Below are 20,350 nucleotides of genomic sequence, written 5' to 3'. Positions count from 1 at the left end.
ACAAAGGCACAAGTTTTTCAAGACAAATATTTATTTTAAGTAATTTTTGTGTTTAACTGTAATGAATCTTTTAATATTACTTTTCAGTAAACAATAATAGTAACCCTAAAGTATTAGCTGATAGTTTCAACTTAACAACCAAATAAAACTTAAAAATCGGGAAATGTCCATAAATGTCCAATTGAAATCTGTATATCTTAACCGTAGAAGATATTATTTTGTTCGTGAACATTATTAATTCTCTTCAAATGAAGTCCAGATCAACAATCAATGCTCACGCATAAATGTTTTAAACAAATATCCAATGCAAAAAGGAAATATTTGCTCGTGAACAAAAACAAGCGTTAATGAATTGTTTTGTGCTTGCGCCTGAACAAAAGTTTAAGAACAGAATTAATATGTCCATATCAAACACAAACATTATTATTTATTCGGTTTCAATATTTTAAAGTATGCATTGCAAAGCGAAGCAGCTATATGAATTTTTACAGGCTGTATACCTTCAAGATGGAATGGAATATCCGGAAAAATCTTTTGAGATAATTGAAAATAATGATGATGAATTCAGACTTTTTGAGAATGGCGCACACTTACATCGAAACGTTGATTGAAAACATTTAGGGCTGACATCAAGTCGATATTGACCCGAAGAAGTATTCTTTCAAATAATTGCACGATGGAATGTCAAGAGATGAAATACTCGTAAATAAACATACATTAAAAATAATGATAAAAAAACTCAAATAAGAAAAATAAAATCTAAAAATGTTTATAAAAAACAACTAATATTTTTCACATAAAATAAGATATTGATAGGATATCAATAGATGATAGATGATGATTTGGAAAATATTAGTTATTCAATTTCACTAAAAGTACATAAAAATTTTAAATATAATTTTAAATGTGCAAGACAGAGAAGTAATAAATAATATAATAAAATCTTTCCGATTTCAATTGAAGACCAAAGAACTAGGCAGTATGTACCAGGTTCGGTCGATACGCAGCAACTCGGCATTAAAATATTTGAAAAACTTGTCCCCATATTTAGTTAGCCATACCCATAAACAGGTCTGGTCGAACTAAGCGTGGAGATGGTAGAAATGTATACGCAAACGGAGAACAAACACAGCCGCACTGGGCGATCGGCCATAAATTTCAATTGTTGACAAATTGCCTAGCAGTGCAGTGCAATGCAGAATTATTTTATTGTTGATAATTTTTATTTAATAACTTTTCTAACCTAAACAAACAACCTTTTTGATATGTCATAACCAAAATTTACCATCAATATAATAACATTGTTTGAGGACATACATAATTAAAATATATTGTTGGCCAAATGAACATATAATAGAAATTTTCTACACATTACATACAAATCATTATTATTTTTTACCTCTAGCAGAAAACTTTTATAGGGACACCTATGAAATTCATTAAATTTTATTGCTAGGCGTTTTTATACATGTCAACTGACTTCGGAAAGACTATAAATAAATACATTGTTATGTAAATAATTATGTCTGAATGCATTTAAAAGTAGCAAGTAATATATTGGGTTTTTTTACCTATTTTCGCGTTCTCTCCCGATTGTACTTTGGTATCGATCTTCTAACTTTTTATATATAATGCGCCCTCTCTCTGTCTCTTTGCCACGTTTGAGCATCTCACTGGCTACATAAAATTTGTTGAACTGTACGCATATAATTATAGTGAATGGATATTCGTAGGTATTGGTAATATCTTTTAATAAAAAAAAAATGGTGTATAAGTATGTAAGTGTCAAAAGCTACCGTTCAATATTCTATTAACTTCTAAGTTCCTCTCTGCAGTTCCAAAGTCTATAAATCATATAAACGAATAGAAAACTTAATGTTGACTCTAAAGTCAACCCGAGATTCTGAACAACGTGATATGAAGGAATATTCTCAATATTAATTGTAACTTTAAAATTATCAAGATTTCGCAATTGAGTAGTTGTTCCAAAGACAATATTTTGACTTTTATTAATATCATAAATTAGTTTTATATCATTATTTGTTATTTTTCTGGCCATATTCAAGTCAGACGGCTTGAAAATATAAAGAAGTTGTAGATGATCAGCATACAGATAAAATTTACAATTTAAAGAGAAGAGAAAAAGGCTGATGTAAAAATGTTGAACCAAAGAAGCCCTAACATAGAACCCTTGGGAATACCAGAAGCTACTAATCTATATTCTCTCTCTTAAAATATCGTCAGCTACATTCGCTAATAATGTTAAAGAACTGAGTCCTTTCTGAAATCCATATTGACTTAAAGGAATTATTGAATTGTCAACACAATATTCACACAATTGTTCATATTAATAGACCAGGCGGTATCTGTTTTGGTTTGGATGAATCGTATATCCACGGAGATTTTTGGCTTTTTGGCTTTCAAATATCACTAGAAATGAAAATTTTTCTATGCGCATAAAAAAAACGTGGGCTTAACTTTTGACGGCACAATATGTTAAAAAAATTGGAAAAATGTCGTATTTTTCTTCCTATTTAATTATGTATCTTTTTAAGAGTTGATTTTAGGCGAAAATGGAAACGAAAAAAATGTTTGTAATTAAATTTTTTACAATACGTGACTGGTTACAAATCGAATGAATCATGATTATTATGGTAAAAATCGAAAAAATCACAAAAATGGAGTTAAAAAACTATACTTTTTAGGGATTTTTTTTGGCGTATTTAAATTGGGTGTAGGACCTTTATTTCATCAAATTCAGTTTGATAGATTTTGCATAATAATTTTGCAATCCAGATTAAAAAAAAAAATTCTAATTTTCTAAATTTTGCACAGCAAAAACCAAGGCCCTTAGATACTTTAAAATTTAATCACATATAGAAGGGCTCTCAGGATTTCAAACTTTTTTTGAAAAATTCGAATCCATCAATTAGGAGAGCTCTGGCGCTTGTTTAAACATTGGTCGAATTTTTGTACTTATAAACAATTAGAACTTTGTGAATATTCAATCAAATCAAATTTTTTAAAGCAGGTTTTAAAAGTTCCTGGAAAGACGCTTCTTTTTTAAAAAAAAACAGATCGATTGATCAATTAGTTACGTAGTTATAGCCGATTCAATTTCGAGCAGGCCGAAGCGGCCGCGCTCTCTGCTTCCCCCACCACCACCACCCGTACGATTTTATTGAATTTCTCGCTTGCATAAATAACTTTAAACACGTTTTAAAGTAGGTTGCCAATGAAGAAAAGTATTGTAATCTTAGACCTGGTAAGTACTCGGAATACCAAAGGTATTTTTCGAAAAATTAGCCCGGATGTCCCAGTACATTTAGTGTAAATGACGGCTATAACTACGTAACTAATTGATCAATCGATTTTTTTTTTTTTTAAAGAAGCGTCTTTCCAAGAACTTTTAAAACCTGCTTTAAAAAATTTGATTTGATTGAATATTCACAAAGTTATTCTAATTGTTTATAAGTACAAAAATTCGACCAATGTTTAAACAAGCGCCAGAGCTCTCCTAATTGACGGATTCGAATTTTTCAAAAAAAGTTTGAAAGCTTGAGAGCCCTTCTATATGTGATTAAATTTTCAAGTATCTAAGGGCCTTGGTTTTTGCTGTGCAAAATTTTGAAAATTTGCAATTTTTTTTTCAAAATCTGGATTGCAAAATTATTATGCAAAATCTATCGAACCGATTTTGATGAAATTTGGTGTGATGATTCTACATAACATGAAGTTTTCTTGAGCCAAGTATAAAGGTCCTATACCCAATTTAAATACCCCAAAAAAATTCCCTAAAAAGTATTGTTTTTTAACCCCATTTTTGCGATTTTTTCGATTTTTACCATAATAATCATGATTCATTCGATTTGTAACCAGTCATGTATTGTAAAAAATTTAATTACAAACATTTTTTTCCTTTTCCATTTTCGCCTAAAATCAACTCTTAAAAAGATACATAATTAAATAGGAAGAAAAATACAACATTTTTCCAATTTTTTTAACATATTGTGCCGTCAAAAGTTAAGCCCACGTTTTTTTTATGCGTATAGAAAAATTATCATTTCTAGTGATATTTGAAAGCCAAAAAGCCAAAAATCTCCGTGGATATACGATTCACCCAAATATGGCTTTTTGAAACAGATACCGTCCGGACGAAAAGCAGATTCAGCAATTTTAAGAACAGAACGCATACTAACTGAGTGAAGATTTTTATAATGTTGAGGATTTTTCTTTTTTGGATTTAATGGTTAATATAAGATACTTTCCATTTGCTGAGGTAATTGGTCTGTCTCTACAGAAAAGTTAATTATATGGTCAAGGATGCTGATACCCATTTCCAGATATTTTAAGCATTTTTCCAGAAATACCATCAGTACCTTTGTATGGGGTTTTAGTTTCATAATAAAGTTCTCAATTGTATTTGTAGAATTCTATATATGATATCTAAATCATTTTGAAACCTAGAATCATAAAAATAAGTGAAATATTCTTGATTATATATGCAATATATGAAACAATAGGCCCATCCAGTGATATATAATTTTAAACTTTTTCCTCGTTCATTTTCTGATAGTATTTAACCACCTAAATATATCTTAAAAAAATTAGATCAATAGGATTAATAATAAGTGATATATTTAATTCTGAATTTGTAAGACCCTTAAAAAGTCAACACTGCGGGAGAACAGGTAATGACGTCACGATACCGGCCACTCGGCGATCAAGTCGCGAGCAGTCGGAGAGATGTGTAGATATTTGCTATACTTTTACCTATATTATATATCTATATTTTTAAGTGTATAAATAGAAAGTGTATAAGAGATATACATCAAGTCTTGTTGAAATGCATTTTTCACACAACATATTTATTATAAACATAGAATGTCTTGGAATATCTAAATACATTTTCGGATTTTTCTCAATGACGTAATTTTGCCTTCCATTTTGTGTACAAATGTACCCAACGTACTAGACTCGGTACTTGTGGATGTATGCGACGACGTGTATGTGCGAGCAACTCAGAACCACCCTCGTTTTTCTTTGGTTGCCCGTCTAGGGGGTTGTAAAATATTATTATTTAAATAAATTGCTTATAGGTCCCTCTCGCCACGTATTTCGAAATTTTTGTGGACGGGAACGTTTAGATGGGGTAGAATTATTTTTTTTCGGCATAAATTTGAAAATGTTTAAATAATATTATTTATAACCTCCTAGACGGGCAACCAAAGAAAAACGAAGGTGGTTCTGAGTTGCTTATAGGTCCCTCTCGCCGACGTATTTCGAAATTTTAGTGAACGAGTACGTTTAGATGGGGTAGAAATTTTTTTTCGGCATAAATTTTAAAATTCTGCTCTTAATGTTCAAATAATAATATTTACAACCCCCTAGACGGGCAACCAAAGAAAAACAAGAGTGGTTCTTAACTGCTTATAGAGAAATCGTGGATAACATCACACAAACTTTTCATTTTTCGGTAACGAAATAAATATTTTATTCGGAGTCGATCCTGAGGTACTTTTACAGCCTCGAACTATACAATATTTGTACAATCCTCGGTTTCGACCCATTTAGATATAAAAACAATGATTAACGAAACTGCCAAGCGAACCACACACCGTATGTATTAACAGAGAATGGGATGAGAGCGAGCGCGAGCGCGATCGCGAGCGGAATGCTGTGCCAGTCGCCCGTACCGCTATTATGACGTCAGCCAATGGTTGCTCAACGTTTTTCCGCGCTCTGTTTTCATTAATTTATTTCACACATTTCTCGTTGAAACAAAAAATTGATTTTTGGCATACTAACTAATTAAAGGGTAAACTTTTGGAATATGCAAAAAAAATTCTACTGAAGGAAGATTTTAATTTACTTTATCACTTACAACACCCCGTGATTTTAACTTCGACACATTATAAGAACAAAAAGTAACAGGGTTCTTGCTTTATAACGTTATTATACCTAATAATAACGAATGTTGCAAGAAAATTCTCTGTGATTAACATGAATACTTTTTTTAATAATTTAACCTTTATTCTTAATTTTCTTTATATTCCTTAAAGTATCTTTATAAAAGTGTTAAAAGTAAGTTTCTTTAAAGGAGCACGTTTGTTGAAAATACTTTTAATGTATACGGTAAAGAAATCTACTTTACCTATGAAAAAATTAATATTGTAAATGTAATTCCAATCCACATTTCCAATTTCAATGCAAATTTAAATAAATCGTACTTCAGATCATCTGCTTTAAAAAATAAATTCCAACATACTTTCTGGATTGTCTTATTAAATAAGGAGATGCGACTTACGCGGGTAGGGGGCGTTCTGCTGCTGAACGGTTCGATTTCCGGGCCGTGCATTCCAGCCCCTTCGGCAAATACAAATGGAAACGGCGACAATTAGTACTAATAACACTAACAGAGTGCTAATCACTACAACAACGAACCACGTCACTTCTAATCCCAGGATGGTTCCGGTCTCGTTGTCTGAAAATAAAACAGAAGCTAGTTAGTTATATAGCGTCATCCAAAACGAGAACAAAATATTAAGTGTTAATAGGTGTCTCAATTTTACTAAAATGAAACAGACGAGAGAAAATTGTTAATTTAATTTTTATTCAGAACTCCGTTGTTTTGTTTATAAGATCATACACCGTAAAAAATTGAAAAATTTTCCCCCAAAATCAACACATAATTTTGTTAAAACAAGTCCACGCCAACAGAGTTAAAAAATAACACTATTTGTTAGCCAAATAAATTTTATATTCATAGCATTGAACAACTTTTGCGTTAGCTTGCTAAACTATGTGAGTTATATTAGTACCTATACCTACTGCACCTAAAGGTATCTAAGTAACTAAAATCAATTCATAATTATAATTAAGTAACCGTACTTGTTGTTTGGCAGTCCAAACTGAGCGTCGGTATATCTTTGTACACAACTTTGCATTCCCCCTACTCAGAAATGCATAATATTAACACCGAATGCAGTGATTTTTACAAAGTTTGTTTTCATTTTCTCATATTTTAGTTCTTCTAACTAAAAATTGCTCATTTCTTTGTTAAAATACTAAATTCACTCAAAATGCAACAGCAAACTAATTTCACTCGTAAATACCTTGAATTTCATTATGTTATTTTTTTACTGTATACCATTACACTTTTGAGCAATTTTCATTAATAAAATCGAAGCGCAAGCGAAGGAATAGATGGGAATGGTACCTAACGGCCTCTCTTCCAAATTTAACACCCCTGCATCTCAAAAATGAATCGTCAAAATTAAGAACAGCATAAGAAAGGTCACATTATTTTTAATTCAAGTGTGGGACCTTGTATAAAATTAACCAAGCATTCAAGTTAATATTACAGCCCGACACCTTTATATACAGACTGTCTACTATAAAAGGGCCTCTCCTATGAATCTCACTTAACACACGACGCACGTCAAAAATGTTTTTTGTTGCATTTTTTCAGGCCTTGATACTTGTAAAACAAATTTGAGATCCATTGCCAACTTTATGAGTAATCATAATAAAACCGGAAACTATCGAAAGTTTAGGGCCGTCTAACTTTTTTATTTTAAGAGAGAGAAAACTTATTTTAATAAAATGTCAGGGATAGACACCTGGTGTAAACAGATTTTTAAAGTACCGTATGTAATTTGCTGCGCCCTCTACGCGGGTAGTAAAATTTTTCCTCGAAGAAGGCTGTGGCTAGAAAAAATTGCTTGTTTTTTCCTCCTTAATCCGATATACTACATGTCGCCTTTATCTTACATTATATTTATTACAATATATATTTATTACAATTTTTACAATTTTTGTATAAAAAAGTATAAACATTTTCATGTTAACGTAGAAATTGTTATAAACACGTCAACTACAAAAGATTTAATAAATATAACTTCTTTTAAGCAAAATACAGATTTTCTTTTCACATTATCATAATATTGGTTTTTAGTTTAGAGAAAACTGAGCCTTCAACATTGTTCTTGCACAGATAAAGTAACTTACGCTAAATGTAGCACGCTATGAAAACAAATGTGTTACCCCAGTAATGTCATCATTTAACAAATTGCACAGACCAACAAAATTTAACTTTTTTTTGGAAGCAGAAACTTGAATATATATTTCCAAAGGATTTAAGTGCGCTAAATCCGAATATGGCAGCAGAATTGCTCTATCACGTCAGGTTTTCGAGATATCCTAACCTAAAAGTGCAAAAAACACTGTTTTTCGTCACATTTCGTCAATACATTGAATCTAAAAGTACGAGGCTCCCTCCTTCGAATGCCGTTGGCATTCGAATTTTCTCAGTTTCATAATATGAGAAAATCTATTAAGGATCCTTTAGACATCAAGCAGTCGATTGCAATTCAGAAACTTCATACCCATACGGTTTGTGGGTTCGAAGATGGTGGGCCTGGAGTTTGTAAGCTAGGAGTTTGTAGGTTCGGGTTTTGTGGGATTGGTATTTGTGGGTTTAGGGATTGTGGGTTTGGGGTTTGTGGGTTTGTGGATTTGGAGTTTGTGAATTTTAGTTCATATGGTAAGGTTTCTGAGTATGAAGTTTCTGAACTGCAATCAACTGTTTGACGTCTAAGGGATCCTTAGTAGGTTTTCGCATATTAAAAAACTGATAAACTTAGAAATTTCAACATGTGATGTCTCAACGAAAAAAAAAGATATTTGAGCAAAATCAACGGCATTCGAAAGAGGGAGTCTTGTACTTTTAAATTATGTGTATTTTTTTTAAGAATTGATGGCATTACTACATAACCTCAAATATGACGGAAAACAGTGTTTTTGCACATTTTGGTTAGGATATCTCGAAAACATGACATGATAGAGATCTGCGGCCAGATTCGGATTCAGCGCACCAAAATCCTTCGGGAATGCATATTAGTGTATCTGCTTCTGCATTCAGTGCAGGAATGAGGGAAACCGGGAAAACCTCATTAATTAGGGTGGTAATCAAATGCCAACCGGTGTCCACGTTGACCTAAGCCAACATTCTTCCACCCTACCATACCTGCACAGAGGGTGCCAATCTTCCATGCAAGCATAGCTAATCTACGGTCTACAGGCCGCGGGAATCGAACCCGGGCATATATTTTCACACGATTTAAGTACTGACGCCTTAATCTGTGCGGCTATCGACCGATATAAACGAGATGGAAGTAAACTAGAATGTAAAGGATATTAATCACTTGAGGGAGGAAGATAAAGCGATGATATTAGGGCTCTGTTGGTAGTGACAAGAAAGAAAAAGGATGATCCTTTAATATGCAGAAGAATTATCTGATCAGATGTGTCTAACTTTTGTAACAATGGATTTATTAATAGAAACATTCACTTCAAATGCACTAATGGTAATTCACATTGAAACGGAGAGACTACATTTCAACACAGGTTTTCAGTAAACGTTTGGGTTAGAATTCTTGATACCGAAATCATAGGACCTTATTTCTGTGATGGTAAACTGACGGATGCCAGGTATTGCAGATTCTTTGCTTAAAACAAGTACATTATATTTATTAAATTTTCTGTAGTTGACATGTTTAAAACAATTTCTACAGATTAACATTTGTAATGTAGGTTAATATTTTTGATACCAAAATTATAAAAAAATTAAGGCGATATGTGTAGTATACCGCATGAAAAAGGAAAAAACAAGCAATTTTTTGTGGCCATGACCTCCTTCGATGATGATTTTTCCTGCGTAAACGGTGCAACAAATTACATACAATACTTCAAAAATCTGTTTACACCAGGTAAAAGGTATCAATTTTACCAAGAAAATTTTATTAAAATTAAACTTTTCCGGTTTTATTATACTTTATTATACTTTCTAATACTTATAAAGTTAACAACAGATCTCAAATTTGTTTATACGAGCATGAAGGCCTTAAAAAATGTAACAAAAACATTTAAAGAGTTTTGACGTGCATCGTATATTAAGCGAGATCCACAGGAGTGGCTCTCTTATAGTAGACAGCCTGTATATTGTTTTTTAATTAAATGAAAGTACTTGTTTATATCCATGATTATTCACATAGCATTCTACTACATCTACCTTTTTTGCTTAAGATAAATAGTAAAACGAAGTACTTAAAAGGAAATTGAATGTTGCGCTTCGTATAGGTACATAAATTAAATTTGTTTATTTAATAAAACACGTTGTAACTTGGTATAGTGCTAGTTTTTTTCCTATTTGTTTGCATATTTTGTAACTTGCTCCAAAAAGATCAGTAAAAGGTTATTTTGTGAAACTATGTCTATCCAAAAATCTCACACTAAAAAAAGAACAGGCGAATAAAATATAAAAAAATATTCCTAGTTTCCTAAAAAATCATTAAAAAAGCTTTTTATATACTTTACATTGATATCCAGAAGTTAAAGGATTTATCTCCTACAGTAAGAGAGATATAGCCAAAATAGTATGCCATAAACTTAGTGTATTAAATCAGGGTTTCTCAACCTGTTATGTGGTCCGCGGCCTATCCCGGGGGTCCGCAGCATAATGGCTTGATTGTCCAGTAAAGTAGTAATCTCTTGGCATGCCTTCACAACCTTCAACTGTTTCTCGAAGTACGGCTTTGTATTCATATTCTAAAAATGCTCTCTTGGGATTGGTGATAATGATATATAGAGTTACTATGAGTAAAATCATAGGAGGATCCGGTCTGTATAATTTTTGCCACTAGTTTCAGTGTCTGCAACCAGGGTGCAGCGCGGTAGATAACGTCAGTTTTAAAACATGATGCCATAAAAGGACGCAATTTGTAAACTTAAACTGTTATAGTCGCAACGTAGTACTAGAAGTAATAAATAAGTAATTGATCCCCTGGGGTCTACAAAATTTGTGGACAAATGTCAACTTCAATTTATCTCTTAACAAGTCGGTATAATGGCGCGGTTTCACTCCTACAACTTGGTGAATACATCTTCCTTAACTCGAATCCTGGTGTATGGGCCACGCTTTTAGTTCGTTTTGATCGTACAATGAAAATTGCGCTCGAATAAAATTTTTTTGCTTAACATCTGTTAATAATAATTTCACAGTAGTACCTAAGTTTACTATACACTCTTTTGGCTATTTCTATTTTAAGTTTATGCTCAAAATAGTGTTTTAATCTAACATCACAATCAACTGGAGTTTAAAATTACAATAAAATTTCCCGAAACTATAGTTCTCACAATTTGTTTAAGTACAGTACTCCTGAAAAAGATGATAGGGCTAGTTACCATGCGAATAAAATGATTTTGCTGTAAATACTTAAAACTTAAAACCAAACTATGCACTAAATAAATTCTATATGAAATAGAGACACGTTGTTTTCCATAAGTATCAATACCTTACATTAAAAATAAAATACTTACTTTGGCATAATGTATTGGACGATTCGTCTGATCCATCCGCACAATGGTTGATACCGTCGCACACAAGATCTGTCGCTATACAAAATTCTCTGAGATTGCAACGAAATTCTGTGCAGGCGTGCTCTGAAATAAAAACGATGGCAATAGAAAAACAGTCTCAAATGTAAAATGGGTATAACAATCGCTCGATATGAAGGATCGAAGTAATACTAATTATATAGGGAAAAGTGGGGTAATATCGACTATCTAAGGATTGTATTTATCATTGTAAAACTTAAATTTGACATTATGTACTGATGTACATTATGTGGGACTGAGGAATATATTATTTATTGTAGATTAATAAATACATAATATGCAAAGAAAATTTAGAATTCTATGATATTAATTTTCAATAAATGTTGATATATGAAAACACAAACCTTTTCAGAATATCTTACTATAAATTCAGGGATTCATAAAATATCAAACTATAAGCCATTTTTTTCAATAAACGATGGGCCTATCGTATGTTCTTTGTTTGAGATACGGTTCATCAAAAATTATTTTTTAGTCATATCATTTCCAGATAAATAATGTATTTCATTGAAACTTGGTGCAGGTAGAAAATACGATGTTATTAGTTTTTATCAACAAGACGGTAAAACAAAGTATTTAAATACTAAAAATTTATTTAAACATTGTCCACGAGACATCATTTATAAATCGTCTCTGCTACTTAATACCTAGGTTTTCAATACTGCCACTCTAACAGAGAGTGACCTGCAATTTTGCTGTTACTCTTGACCGTAGGTCGTGTTTGCGTATTACATGCTAAATTACATGTCGGTCTCTGTCGGTGAAGACCTAGGCAAGAGTGATGATTTATAAATGTCGCGCTCGGCTCTTTCGCATAATATGTAGACTCTATTTCCAAAAGATATCAATAATAGCTAGATGATTGTTCGGTTGTATTATCTATAGCATACTAGTAAGTCAAAAGTCGGTATGTTTGGTAGATTAGACTGACGAATGATCCTAGACTTAATTACTTTGGTGTTAGTTATTTGTCTTTAACATTTTTTTTTAAAATACACAGACATGAATTTCGGAGAAAACTGAAATTTTTGTGTGTAAAAACTGATTTTTTCTTAATTTTGTCCAATATTTTCGTAGTACTTTGAGACGGTGAACACGATGTCATAAATAAAATTTACCCAAGACCTTGAAACTTAGAAAGTCCACTATTTGAGTGAAAACTAGCCCAAATATGGGTCAGAATGATATATATTTCGTAGTATTTTGCCGTTTTTATCCAAATAGTGGATTTTTTGGGAAATGTAGAGGTCATGGGTAAATTTTACTAATAGCATCCTCAAAATATGTACTACGAAAATGATATACGTAGGTATTTGGACAAAATTTAAAATAAAATCAGCTTTGATCCATAAAGAAACTGGCAATTGCATTTTAGTAAATTAATTTTTTAAATTAGATATTTTATATTGACAGAACAACAATGGGGTTGTTATTATAGTTTCTTTTCAATACATAAAATCTTCACAGTTACTAAAATAAAGAAATTTGCACACAATTTGGCACATTTGCCTTGTAGGCTAAATAATGAAAGAGCAGTTGCATATTGCTGATCATTATGAAGTCAATTAAATTCCAAGCTGAAATCGTTAGTCTAATAACGTGTGCTACAATATTTCATCATCCCTGTTTGCTGGTTGTTATGGGTTAATGCACGTCCACAGCAAATTAATCAATAAGGGAAAGCGAGGCAAAAACCAATTATAATTTCTACTGTGACATCTTAATTGACCACAACGTGCCATACGACACTAAACAGTGGCAAGGGATGTCTTTGGGATGACATGTGTGATAGTTTTTATTTATTTTAAAATATAACAAATAATTTTGCAACCATCTGTTCTGTTTTTATTTTGAATATTAAATATAATTACTTAAGTATAAAAGATACTTAGAATAAATATAAATCCCACTTAATTATAATCCATGAATTACCACAGTATTCGTTCGGAGACTAATAGAAACGTAAATCATTATAATTACTACAAAATGTTACAGAGACTTAAACATAAATGGCTACAAGTCACGTGACCAGTAGTTTTATTTGAAACAGTATTTTTATTTCCTTCATGTTGGCAATTAAATTTCGGTAAAATTAAAAATTATTAAAAAAATAACATCAAGATTACATTAAAACACAACATTGCAATTAGTGTAATTTTTTTGAGATTTTGTTCAATCAATTAGCGATCGCATTATCTCGAGCGTAGACGTAACCGTTTGTCATTGTTCATTGTAAACGAATCATTATATTGATGACACCAAGACTTAGTGCCCTTTAATTTTGATTTGTACTATAGAAGAGGAAATGTATCACTTCTACGATGATATGGCTTTATGGAACCTAAATAATGACATATCTAAAAAACAAAGTAGATGCAGAATCATAGATTAAGTATAAATAATGGAATTAACAACTAGGTATAAAAATAAAATTTGGTAATGATTTAACCCGTTGGTAGTAGCACAGAAAACTTAGGACTAAACATGCTTATTATGCTTATACAAATTTTAAAATGATGTACTTATAATAATAAACACTGCACATGTTTAGGAATGGGTAGTCTCTCAGACATAAGTCAGTCTTGTATTAATTATGCTACAAGTTTACATAAGTTTTTTAATCGGACTCACGTTGTAGTGTTATTTGATCTTGTAGTTAAGAGTTGAAAGGTCGATTTTTCTTTATAACTTTTTTGTTTTGCTCTTTGAATTTTAATAATTTTTAGTTATTAGGTATATTATTTGAGCAATTTTTGCTGACGTATTCATTTACCGGTAACTACTTTGGGAACGAGGCGCAAAATGTATTTACTTTTTCTACGACTTTTTTAAATGAGAAAGGTATACGTGTTGGTCATAAAAATGCGTTTAGTGATAAAGTAAAGTACTATTTCCGACATACGTCAATAGTAATATAAACCTGAAAACAACGTTGGATCTTTATTTATCAAAATTAACGCATAATGTCAAATAACATTTAATAAAACAATTTTTTATTTTGATTAAGATATGTCGAAAATAGTATGGCATCAGCATTGTTCACATTTATCACAAAAACTGTTTCTTCTATTGATACAAACAAGTACACCTCTTTCACATTATTTTAGGGGCCAATATTGGCAAATGTCTGTCATCAATCTCATAAAGTAACTGTCAGTAAATTGAATACATTAGTAGAAACTGATTTAAATAATATAGCTTTTGCCGAAAATTTATCCCAATTTCATGAAAAACAAACAAGTTACAACGAAACTAATAGTTCCAGCATCATCGTACAAGGTTGTTTAAGCGCTCTCTCTCTTATCAAATAATCAAATTTAAAATGTGCTCTTAGTTGATTTTTTTATTAATACTCCATTTTGTTGTATTTAAGTTATTCACAATGTGAATATTATTGAATTTCGGTTTCTTAGTGCTAATTTATTGAAAATATAATAAATGTTGCGTTGTTTGCGCAATAACAGATTTTATATTGTACCTAATCACTGTTACAAGTGTTTTTTATGAATTGCATGTATATGTGAGAAGTATGAAGAAATAAAATCTAGTATTATTAAATATTACACGTGATAATCTCAAGAGGACTTAATTGTAGAAAAAATGTAACCAGTAAAATAAATTTGATCCAATAAATATTTATTATATTTTTCTAAATTATGCCGAATGCGCCGGTTAACAAAATTGTAAACCAATGAATATATTTTCTTATTGTAACCACCTCACCCAACATATTTTATAAGTATTTTATAAACAATTCATTCAAAATGCAACTCGATATAAAACTGGAACACGTCAAAAGAAACCGGTAAAAAAGAAAACTACTAAAAAATAAAGAAAATTTTTAATGTAACTAATAAACTGATCCATTATTAAAAATTTTATGTTCAGAACTAGAAAGTCGATTATGTTTCATGTATGAATTTCTATAGTTTTTATTCTATATATTTACGCTGTTACATTCACCATTTAGAAAAAATGAGCTCAATAAAGAATGTCATCTGTTTTAGCGCTTTTTACTTTTAATAAGAAAATAGCAACGTAATTTAAAAATTTTAATAAATTAACTAAGCCAAGAAATAGAAATGCCAGATTATTCTTTACCTCAGAACATGCAGTATACGATCTCTTTTTGAAAAAAAATCGTATTTTTTAAGAAATAGCACTTACAGAGAGTACACATCTGCGTTTCATTTTATTTCTAGGTACAAGAAAATGTTCTAGAGATTTAAATGTTCTAAGAGGGTCCCTTAATAGACAACTGCTAATCACAATTTCTCGATTATTTTTTCTGTGTTTTTATTTGCAATTTAGAGAACGTAATATATATTCTTTGTTTTAATATTGAACTCTATTTCACAAAATAATAAAAACAGTTTCTATAAACTTGTGCACTGTATCTTTTTTCGAGATATAGGATTTTAAAAAAAATATTTTTTAACAGATCTAAGGCGATCAATGTATAATTGGGAATTGCATTTTTCTGTAAACATCTAAAGATAATACAATTCTAAGACCAGTGTTATATTTTTAAAGGGTGTTACTTAAATTTAGGATATAAAATCAACTAAACATTGTATTCGTATTTTCCGATGGTGCTCTATTAACTTTTTTCCCCAGAAAAACCTTTGTTTTGATGCCGCTAGAAATGATTTTTAGTTGTAAAGCTTTTTTATATTTTGGGCTATTAACAGTTGAAAATCACTTCCCTTAAATTTTTGACCATGACATTGTTAATAATTTATGATGACATAAATTTGAAAATAGTAGGTATGTATTCATGTCTAATTTTAATGTTGTAATACAGTAGAAAACAATTTCTTATATGTTGCAAATTGTCTGATAGATACTGTAACATAATTAACCAATCATTTGTAAAGCGTTAATTAAAAATGTAGTAAACCTTTGCAACCAGTTTTAAATTCAATAAACCAAAAATACATATTTTATTTTTAGACCATCTTATCTACCTAAGTGAATTCTAATTGATTTTACTAAATTCTCAATAGTATTATCTGATTGTGATGACTGATCAGTCATTCCTTTTGTGACAAGTCCGTTTTACGTATTTCTAAATATTCTTGTAGATTATTACACGATTTTTACTCGTTCCTTTTTCAAACTTGCTACTCTCCACAATATGTTATTAAATTGCGATCTGGATATTGTGTCATTCTGAGTCAATCCTAATATGATTATTTCCTTTTCTCTTCGACCTACCCTAAATTTTTTAGTGGCTATGTCAAGTAAAGTAACTGACTGCTTGACGTTTATCATAATGGAATATATCACAAGTCAAGTCTATATATTATAATAGAGTGTGTATTTATCACTGAAAAACTTGTTTCGACATTACAAGAGAGCAATAGTCGATATAAATAATCTGCGTATACCCATCACAAATTGAAATTGCACTTATTGTAATTTAAAATATACCTAAATTAATAAGTTAATAGTTATTTATTAGCCAACCACAATTTGTAGTTAGTCTTAGATATTCTGATTACGGTTGGTAGTGCCTAACAAATGTAATAAATATCTTTTTTTAATCTTATAATTTAATTTCGAACCACGACCCAGTTTCTACTAAAATTACCGAGACCAAGCCATGAATGTTGATGAAATTTATGAAAAAGACGGTCAATCCAATGTCCAACATGTGTGCGAAAGGCTAATTCGATTGACCGTGAAATTGTTGCTACAGGTATTTGTTATAGTCTGTTTAGAAATGAAAGAGAGTAATAAAAGCTTATTATGTATGCAAATTGTAAATAAATGTAGTACTGGTGCTTATATTCAATATTTTTATATTATGTATTATCGGTATAGATGAGGTGTACTTTTAAAAAAACTTTGTGTGACTGGGTTGTACTAAATTGTAGCAGGTAGCTAAAATTTAATCCCCGACAATCCGTCTTTGTCTATGCCGCTTCAATTTCTCGGTCCATTTCTCTTATAAGTAAACAATATAAAAACAGCATTTCAAAACATGAGGCTACTTTAAGCATCATAACCGGGTTAAGAGGGTTTTTAGTAATTCAAATAAAATTATTCAATATTATTATCAAAATATTTATTTAAATTTAATGAATAGACTTTTATTCCACACAAAAATATATGTATTTTGAAAATTCAAATTATGGTGAGTAAATGTAGTGTTGTATAAATGTACAATAAAGAAAATAAAAAAGTAGGTATATTAAAATTCATCCTCTGAATATTCTGATGAATTATCTTCGTCTCCTAGATTGATAACGATAGGTTCCACAGTAACGTCAATTAAATTATCGAGTTCCCACATTTTCTCCTCTTCTTTTTGTACATGATGTATACATCTTTGCCAGTTATCTGCAGTTACTCGTTCCAAGGAATTTTTTAACAAAATTTTCACGTCACTTAATTTAAACGTCGTATTATTTCGCGCTACATCTCCTTTTACCTGCGCCCAGACTAATTCGATTGGGTTAAGTTCACAGTGATAAGGTGGTAACCGTAGTACCGTTATTTGGCGATTTGTTGCCATTTCATCGATAACATATTTTTTCTGATCTTTATTAAGATTGACAAGTGTCAAAAGTTCCTTTTTCACCATATTTGTTTCAAAAGAAATGTTTTTTCCGGATAACCATTGAATTATATCGGCTTTCCTCCAAGCAGTCGTAGGCGTCCGCTCGGTCTGCCGTGAATGGTAACTGGCATTATCCATGACAATTACAGACCCCGGAGGAATAAGATCCAACATCTGTGTAAAATACTCTTCGAAAACATCTGCGTTCATGTCTTCGTGATAGTCACCTGTATTTTTAGATTCAAATAAAAGTAAACCGCCATCTACAAAACCACTGGCACTACCTATATGTGTCACTATTAATCTTCGCCCTTTACCTGAAGGTGCCTTGAACCCTGTTGAAAGTCCATCCAAAAATGCTTGTCGAAAACTTTTTACATTTTTATCTTGCCATACTTTTGTTACAGTATATCCCTCGTTGACCCAAGTTTCGTCTAGATAATAAATATTCCTCCCTTCGTCACGGAATTTTCTAATTGATCTTAAGTAGGATCTTCGCCAACAAATAATTTCATCTTTATCGATAAGAACTGACTTCCTGTTCTGCTTTTCCCAGCAAAAATTCAACTCTCGTAAGACGGCCCATAATTTGCTTCTACTGATTTTTGGCAAATCGTTGTCCTCTGAAAGTTCACTTAAAATTTTGTTTAGCGTTGGTATTTCTTTTTTAAAATAAAATGAGTGTACTTTTCTGCGAATGACATTTTTGAAGAAATCATCTATAACGACTTTTGACCTCCCTGTAGATGATTTTGGGGGATTTACAGTATCTTGTTCATTTTTTGTTTCCTTTAAAAGTCTGTAGATAGTCGATTTTCCAATCCCTGTCATTTTGGAACACTTTTCCACGATGTCGTCAACACTGTTGGTAGGATTTTGGTGTTTCAATGCATTAAATACATTTAATATAATAATCTTCTCATTCTGAGACAGCGCACATCTTTTCACGCGTTTAGCAGGTACGTAATCTGATAAGCTCGACATTTTACCCAAACAATATTATATCCACTGGCACAATAGTCACTAAACACAAGTCGAATTTTACTCTACTGCACTAGCACGTCTTCGTATATTCAGCTCTAAGACTGGATTGATCTGTCACAATACACTGGCTCCTGCCCTATGATGTATCCAGTAAAATATACTAATGTACACCCATTACCTGTTAGCATTAGTGTTACCCGATAATTACCTGAAACGAAATATTACCACGCCCATGGCCGGTTCTTATCTCGGGGTTTTATTACTCTCTTTCATTTCCAAACAGACTACAATTAATTTCAATCTTTTTTTGCAACTAATTGTTTCATTATTGAACGTTACTTTTAGAAGTTAATATCTTAGATGTAGGTTCTAACTGATGCAAAGAAACGTGGGTATCGAAAAAGAAAAATTTAAAAGTTGAAATTAAGTTGCTCTCTTTAAAACTAACAAAGTGTATGACGTACAAAACAACGATATAAACAAATTGTCCCAGGGTTAGGCAAAGGCCGCTCAGGAAATTCGCCCTTTTTGCATTAAATAGAGTTTATTTTTACAATAATTGAAAAGAAAATCACTTACACTTGTTTGTTCCCAAGATATATTTTTATAACTTAATTGTTAATTTTCTTAATTACATAAACTTTCAAAAAGTTTTACATTGGTAGTTCATGTAATAAACGCCCTAGCAGCAGTAAAAGTTAATGTTAATGAACGGCCTGCGCGCGTGAGAAAGAGCGTCGGGCGCGCGCATGACAGTAAGTGACACTCTCGGCTGCGGGCAGGATTTTTTACTCGAACGTTTCTTTTTTTAGTTTCTGTAAAAATAAGCTCTATTTAACGCAAAAAGAGTGGCTTTTGCCTGACCCTAGAACAATTTATTTATAACTGTCAAAACCACATTCGCAACACCCTTTTTTTTAACAACACGAATTTCACTACTACCACGATAATTCTTTCTACAGCCCACACAGTCAAGCCGTACCACAGCTGGACCCCAGTCTCTTGTTTTCGGCCAAACAAGATAATCTGAGAAGTCCGATGGGTGCGAATTCGCACTACTGTGACTTTAGTGTGGGCAAAAGTGTATGTGTTTGTTATAAAAGAAGACACGTCAGCCAACTTGGAATAAAGTGCCCGAACTGTATGCGCCGCATATGCGATCAGCACCGCTCTCCATTGTGTGTCGAATGCGTTCATAACATGGATTAATTGTCAATTCTAATATTATTATTATTTTATAATTATTTTTTATATTTTTTATATCATATCATATAATCTAGAAAGAATGAATTGATTTGCAAATTTCCGCGATTTTTTTTATCTCATTTTACGTGTCGAATAGAC

At 31.4% G+C, this 20,350-nt stretch overlaps 1 protein-coding gene across 1 annotated transcript in view; it reads right to left on the bottom strand.

The window, feature by feature from the left end:
• The window catches only part of LOC111691584, a 270,222-nt gene that overhangs the window by 44,754 nt on the left and 205,118 nt on the right, over positions 1 to 20,350 (bottom strand). The window contains exons 4-5 of the mRNA XM_023454655.1: positions 11,380 to 11,502; positions 6,308 to 6,484 (exon numbers count right to left, since the gene is read on the bottom strand). Coding sequence (XP_023310423.1) covers positions 6,308 to 6,484; positions 11,380 to 11,502 — 300 coding nt within the window. The remainder of the gene's footprint in view (positions 1 to 6,307; positions 6,485 to 11,379; positions 11,503 to 20,350) is intronic.

This window comes from Anoplophora glabripennis, unplaced genomic scaffold (genome assembly GCF_000390285.2).
Source record: "Anoplophora glabripennis isolate ALB-LARVAE unplaced genomic scaffold, Agla_2.0 scaffold126, whole genome shotgun sequence".
In the NCBI taxonomy this organism is placed as follows: Eukaryota; Metazoa; Arthropoda; class Insecta; order Coleoptera; family Cerambycidae; genus Anoplophora; species Anoplophora glabripennis.
Note: the sequence above shows the minus strand (reverse complement) of the source record. Positions and strands in the feature narration are given on the sequence as shown.